The sequence below is a fragment of the Eptatretus burgeri genome, chromosome 3, assembly GCF_056783735.1.
Source record: "Eptatretus burgeri isolate ZD-2024b chromosome 3, Ebu_testis_v1, whole genome shotgun sequence".
Classification (NCBI taxonomy): domain Eukaryota; kingdom Metazoa; phylum Chordata; class Myxini; order Myxiniformes; family Myxinidae; genus Eptatretus; species Eptatretus burgeri.
The window spans coordinates 126,320,043-126,327,542 of NC_140963.1; the positions used below are offsets into that span (position 1 = coordinate 126,320,043).

The 7,500-nt window shown below is 42.5% G+C and overlaps 1 protein-coding gene across 3 annotated transcripts in view; it reads left to right on the top strand.

Annotated features, from left to right (window-relative positions):
• LOC147030931 (dmX-like protein 2) overlaps positions 1-7,500 on the top strand; it is a 504,858-nt gene that overhangs the window by 266,670 nt on the left and 230,688 nt on the right. For all 3 annotated transcript variants that reach the window (XM_085875495.1, XM_085875494.1, XM_085875496.1), the window contains one exon: positions 387-556. In XM_085875495.1, coding sequence (XP_085731621.1) covers positions 387-556 — 170 coding nt within the window. The remainder of the gene's footprint in view (positions 1-386; positions 557-7,500) is intronic.

Below are 7,500 nucleotides of genomic sequence, written 5' to 3' on the forward strand. Positions count from 1 at the left end.
AAAATGCACTGGTGAAAGAATATGCCTTTTTTGTATCAAAAGTTTGAAAAAATTATCATAAAAATAATGAATGTTGTCTGTGTTTGTCACGTTCCTTATTCACAGTAATTTTTTCCTGAGCTTGCAAGGAAAAATAAAAAAATACTTTTCTGAATGTTTTCCCTCTGTCATTCTCCTGGCTGACAGGGAGCAGCTCAAAGGTATTGCCCTTGCCCTGAGCAGTTTAGTCTGAGTTCATTTCTTGGCCCAGTTATGAATTGTCACCTGGTGCTCAGCAGATGGGGTTTTGTACCAATGAGTCTGCCATCATTCAGAGGGGATGTTAAGCCAGCTGTCACTTCTGCTGCAGCTGTGTTGTTGTTCAAGATTGTCATATTTTTTTCCAGGCTTAGCAACTTGCCACTTTGCGTGGGCCTTCCATTCTGAGTCTCAAGAGGAGTTGTTGGAGCAGGCAACAAGTGAGAGACAAGAGCAGTATCGGTGGCCTGAGCTCCGAGCACTTGGTATTGGCTGGTGGCTACGCAACAACACCATGCTGAGAACATGCATAGAGAAGGTGAGGAAGGGCACGCATGCCAAGGTCGATCGAAGATAGATTAACACGACCACGTTGAAATGGATACACGTCAAATACTCGTGACCTCTTTGAAAAGTTCATAAAATTTTCGAAAATCTTAAACGAGAGTCTTAACGAATATGAAAGCCCAGTCAAATGATGTGTGTGACGTTTTAATTGCCAATGATGAATTGAATGCATTGATGTGGATTCTGCGAGATAACCTACCTTGAATTGCAAGCCCAACACTATCGTACAGTATTGAGACACAAAGATCACATTGTATTTTGGTGGTCAAATCATTTGAAGAGAAAAGAAAATGCCTGGAATGAAATTTTTTTTTATCTCATTGTGAGATTGGACTAGACCTATTTTATATCATCGGCATCATCGATCTATAATTGTGTGTGTGTGTGTGTGTGTGTGTGTGTGTGTGTGTGTGTGTGTGTGTGTGTGTGTGTGTGTGTGTGTGTGTGTGTGTGTGTGTGTGTGTGTGTGTGACACCGCTGTTTCTCGACAACCACTGGTCCGATCTAATTGAAACTTGCCAGGTATATTGCTGGGGACCTGAGTATGTGCCTTTTCAACGTTTGATATTAATCGCAGAAGTGGTTCCCAAGTTATGGCCATTTATTTACCAAACCAATGACAGGACACGTTGCTGCGTCGGCATGGCCGATGGGGAAAGGGCGCCTTAGTTACCAATGACAGGACACGTTGCTGCGGCCATTTATTTACCAAACCAATGACAGGACACGTTGCTGCGGCCATTTATTTACCAAACCAATGACAGGACACGTTGCTGCGTAAGCGTGGCCGATGGGGAAAGGGCGCTTTAGTTACCGTGGCGAAGGAGTGGCAATGGTCAATGGCAGCGAATGTCATGGCTCGCAAAGACAGGGAGGTAAACTTGATTTTAATTTGGATTTTAATTAACTCTGTGTGTGTAAGTATCACAGCAGTTGTTACTTCAATGAAAGCGATAATTCGTGGAATGCATGTGAACATTCCGTGCGGACACGCACTACTTCCAGATAGTGATGACTTACTGTATTCTAATAATTTCTCGATTGATTATGCGCATTTGTAGATAAACACAATGTCCCAATCCAGTCGTCGTTTACGAGAGCGAAGGAACGGCCTGTGTGGTTGTTTTTTATGGCATGCGGTTTGAAAGTTTATTTTTTTTTTTTGCACATACGGCCACTCACGTACGGGCGCGCAAGAGCGAAGGAATGGCCTGTGTGGTTGTTTTTTATGGCATGCGGTTTGAAAGTTTATTTTTTTTTTTTTGCACATACGGCCACTCACGTACGGGCGCGCAAGAGCGAAGGAATGGCCTGTGTAGTTGTTGCTTCTGGCACGTGGTTTGAAAGTTTTTTTTGTTTGTTTTTTTTTTGCACGTACGGCCGCGCACGTACGGGCACATACTCGTGCAATGAAATTAAAGTAATCATAATTTAACAAGCGTGCTTTTTTGAGAGGCGGGAAGGGCAGGGGTGGGGGGATTTGGGTGTTTTCTCCTCAGCATCTAATAGAAAGTCGATGCTGTGCAAAAAATGTTTGTTGGGGAGGGAGAGTCTTGGGTGCCAGAATTTAACAGTTCGTCTTCTGTTTTCAACCATAGTGTAGTGGATAACCACAACAATTGTGCATTTTATGAGAAAAGCATGAGATTTCTCACATAGTTAGTACATACCATAATGTTTATTTTCAGATGTGGAGGGAAGTCCGATTTGACCTCTGAGCACCATGAGAGGTAAAATCCAAGATGGCCACCAGTCCACCAGGTCTAATGTTCAAACGTGCTTAATTTTGGAACCAAACAGTGCAGAAAAACATTTAAGGTGTCATTTCCAACTAAATTGGGGATGCCCGTTCATTTGGTGATACTTTTGAGATCGCCAGAACCCAAGGACATGCATTTCAATCAAGGTCAAGGTCAAATTATGTTAAAAACTTTTGGACATTCTTTTACTAATACAGTTATTTTAGCTTGGACACTGGATTGGACCTATGCAATAACAGTGAAACTTTGCTTCCATTTTGACACTATTAGCACTGGATATCCACATATTTCTACAAAATTGCATAACAACTTTCTTTGAAATATCATTTCTATCCAGCAAACTAGTACGGATCAATGTTGCTCACGATAACTATCAATATTCCCACTCATACTAATTTTCGAATTCGCACTATCCACAATTTCCAAATATCCTCTTGGTAATGATCAAAATCTAACAGTCTCCAGAACAGAAGTACAGTGCAGTGCACTTGATTGCAGCTTTGGCACACTTGCAGCGTCCAGTGCACCCTTTCTCGCAGCCACAGTGGATCAATTCATGGCACGATTTTGATGCTTTGGGAGAGTGGTCCAAAGCTGCTGCCACCCAGTTGTTTCCCTTGTCCAGCCCCAGTCAGATTGATCTGGCATCTCAGGATCCAGGACCATTGCCTGGTTCCAACAGTTGGCCTGGTAGCAAGTGCGCTTGATGTGCTGATTGAGTGCTGCCTGGGTTGGAGGAATGTTCTCCAGAGTTCTAGACTTCTGTGTGAAGAGCTGTTTCCTGGCATCATTCACTTCCGTACTCTCACTGGTTCGGTCTACATCAGCACCACAAATCGCTCTCACAGTCACATTGATCCTTCACTTATCTCACTTGGCATGCATAGGAGTTCATTGAAAGAATCATTCACCTCTGGGAAAGACTTCCAAGTTTCCCAGGCAGTCTTCTTTCCTCTGACAGTGAATGCAGATACAGTGTCACACCCGGTGAAAGCATGAAGGACTGGGAGAGTCAGACACTGTGCTGGATTCATTGTGGCGACGATTTCGTGAACAGCTGTGTCCTGAAAGCTTGACCCGACACCAAATACAACCCACAGCTCATCAGGAGCTGTCTTGCTGAATGAAGCCACAGCCAATACAACGGTACGTATGGTCACCTTCTTCCACCCCTTTTGTACAGCATCTGCCACATGCAGAAGTAGACGAGTGTCCGCCTCCTCTTGCGAACATGGGGCAAGGTGGGCCAAGTATGACTCAGCAGGAGAGCAGAGGACTCCACTTCCATCTGTTGCATACAGTTCCTTGCCCTCTGCTCGAGAAAGATGAACAGCTTCGCGTGACAGGAAAGCAAACAATTCGGTTTTGTTCTCATTGCATCGAAGGAAGTCCTTGCAGTTCTTTGGCATCACAGTAGAAGGAGCCACCCTTTTCCTTGTGCCCTTTTCCCTCTTCTGTCTGGTTGAGGCTTTCAGGCTGGCCGGTAGGTACACATCCCAGACAAGGTCGATGTGGCTGCTTTTCTCAAGTTGAGCAGAGATGTTTGGTGCAAACACTCTCTCCATACTCTTGAAATGTTATTGATGGTCCAGGATTTAGCATTTGAACCACAGCTGCACCATCGAGAATTGTTGCATCAGCCACAGGCACACTATTGTTTTCGAGCAGATCTGATTCCAGTAGTCCAGCGGATTATGACAATTTTTGGGCGAATTGTGATTTTTGTGTGAAAAGCGTCATATTTGGCAATAACATCACTGCATATGTTACTGATGATTTGTGATATTGGGACATTGAAAATTCTGCCGACTTCCGGTTTTATCCAAGATGGCGTCCATGCGTGTCATGTTAACCACAAAACAAGCAATATTATTGTAATGTTTACACTTTGAGGTTTAATTATCATGTGTTGTTAATTTTCTCTTATACTATATATGTGTATAATTACTTTAAAACTATTGAACACCTTCTAAAGATAATAAATGTATAATTTCATATACTCAACAACACAATTAAAGGGTCACATGATTATATATTATGCACCAAAATGCTGGAACCCCCACTGATATTGCTTTCAACAAATAAGTCAGAACAAATGCAATTTTATTTCTTCGTAATGTCTAGGACATATTAAAGCGAATTTACCATTGGTAAACACATATAAAGGACCACATCAGTGTTTAGATCCACCACTACTGGTGCTACGTTATCTGGTTATTATCCATGACATCCTGACATTAGAGATATCACATGAGTCCAATATATTTCTATTACCATTACTGAACACGCCAATATAATTAATGTCAAGCACATGTTTAAGATTCATGCTTTATGCATATATATAAAACATCCAAGAAACTATTTTATAGATCAATTCGTATCGAGGTAAAATTCCTCTCAAATATTTAGTCTATTTTGTCCAAGTGCAACAATTAACTTTCCATCTGTTCATCATAAACTCTTTCCTTGCCTTAACACAGTCCACCCCCACATGCACAGAGAGTAGTGCAGGGAAGATTGTTTCTCTTGCATTTACATCGTCTTTTACATCCTTTCTTGCAGCCACATCGCAAGAGTTCTTGACAAGATGCTTCAGCTGCAGGTAGTGTGGTCCATAGAGGTATCCACTGCCCATTGGAGCCTCTTTGCCATCCATATTCTTGGGGACTGGGTAACAAGGGCTCTTGTGATAGTGTTTGACCCCACATATGTATGCCTGAAATACAGCTCTCTTGGTATGCTGAACAAGGGCTGAATATGTTGGAGGAATAGAGTCCATTGTCTTTCCCTTTGATGAGAAGAGGTATTTCCTACAGGCATCAACTCTCAGAAATCTGCATGTCTTGTCATACATACGGATAACAAGCCTTTCAAGTACATGGATTTTACCCTCATTGACAGACTCTGGTGAACAAGTCAATTTCTTGATAAATGATGTCACATCATCATCATCAATCCATGCATCCCATGCAGTCTTCTTTCCTTTACCTAGGAAAGATGACACCGTGTCACACCCAGTGAAGGCGTGGAAGAAGGGAACTGCTGCACACTTGTCTGGCCCAAGATGCTGGCTGATGTCATGGAGAGCAATGTATCTGAAATTTTTCCCCGTTCCAAAAGATATCCATAACTTGTGAATGGTGAGACTTGGGAAGAGAGAAAGTGCCAAGACAACAACATCTGTGTCAACTGTTCTGATGACAATTCTCTTGTGACCATTCCTGCTGGCATGTGCCAGATGGACCATGATGCGAGTATCTGCCTCCTCGTGTGTGCAAGGCTGAAGTGAAGAACAGTCAATGTCTTTGTTGTTAGTGATCACACTGCTGCCATATGTTGTGATAGCATTGCCACCATCCTCTATCTTGCACGAAGGTTGCTAGAAAGTGAAATAGTTCTTTCTTGTTTTCATCTACCTTCAAGAAACCATTCCAACTTTGAGGCATTTTGGTGTTGGCGCTCACTCGCTTGCGAATCCCTATTCCCCGTTTTTCTCTGACAGTTGCTTTCAAGCTATCGTCAACATAACAGTCCCAGATGATATAAACTCTGACCGCGTCTTTGAGTTGCCGTTTCACATATGGGAGGAAGACACTGGTGGCATAGTCTTGAAATGTATTGGCATCATTTGGTTTCAAGAAGTTGACCACTGCAGCGCCATCCAGTATTACAACTTCACATTGCTCATCAAACACACTGTGTGAAAGTGGCTCAAGACATTTAGAGAGCAATTCCGATTTGTTTCCGATGCGCAAGTTGCCATTCAGACTTAGTGATGGTGGTGATGGTTGATTTTCATGCATGAAAAATCCATCCAAATTTTTGTTTCTCGTTTGGCAAGCTATATACAGTCACTTTTCAGGGAATCTATCTTTCCACTTCTTGATGATGTAGTCTTCTTTCCTTTGGCACCAAACAGTTGAAATTTATTTTTTTGTCATCTTGTCGCTGATTGGCTTTTTGTTTTGGATGAGTCTTTCTGTGCAGAAAACCTCAGCTTGTTTCTTGTCAATTGTTTCCATCTCTTGAACAACTCTTATCATACCTGGATTGGCAAACTCCTTGGTCTCCAAACTAAACAGATCTTGTGTTTCTTCCAAGAATGGATTTCCCATTTCACAAATGACTTGTGTAAGAGATGAAATGTCATGTACAAATGTTCCTTGTATGCTTTGTGAAACATCATGATACTGCACCCCTTCTATACCTTCATCTGATTGTGCCATATGAAGACAAGACTCAAATTCTTCAACCAGTCTTGAAACTTCTGGACCAGCAACCATCCACCTCCGTAGAGCACTTGGGTTTTCAGTTAATCCTATGCACCACCATCACCTTTCACGCTGGCTTTGTTTTGCTCATGTGCTTGATCTAGAGCAATTCCGGAAAATACCCATTTTGTTTTGTGGATGACGAAGTGTCCTATGTCAAATTCTCTTGCCGTGATGGGATGTAGTGACCATAAGTTTGACATATCTCGCAAATGCACCGACAACCAACGGGCATAGTTGACATGATCCAAGGCAAAAAACCACGGAACAATGCTGGCAATGGCATCAACATAGAGTTGGAACCTACCAAGGCGGATTGCTATGATGAAGATAAATACCACAAGTTGAAGATTGAGCACAGTATACCAGAACTTGAATTGTGGACTTTGCATGGACGCTTGTCTGATCCAATTTTCAAATTGAAGAACACCTTGGTTGAGTGTTGCTTTCTCTGCAAATGCCTTTTTGAGAAATGCATAAAGACTACATGCTGTCACTTGGTGCGCATACCTGGTTCGTGTAAGGTGTGATACTTTCAAGAAGGAATCAGCCTTCTCAGTAGTTGTAATGTTAGCTTCCACCAAAGCACTTGTCCAGCCACTCTTTTCAAGTAGATCGCTAAGTAGCTTGAACGCAGCCATCTCTATGTGTAAACCACCTCACATTAGGACAAACTTATCTTCTCCATGGCTGTTTGGTAGGCCCCACTGAATTTGTTTTGCTATGGCATAGAGTGGCTGGTCGACCGCAATGACAGGTATCTGCCCAGGATTTACACGGAGTGGCATTCCTGATCAGGTTCATGGCATGGTGAATCATTGTAACAGATTTAGCCTCATTGCTGAAAAGAGGTAACAATGCTGACAGATCTGATTGCACTACAT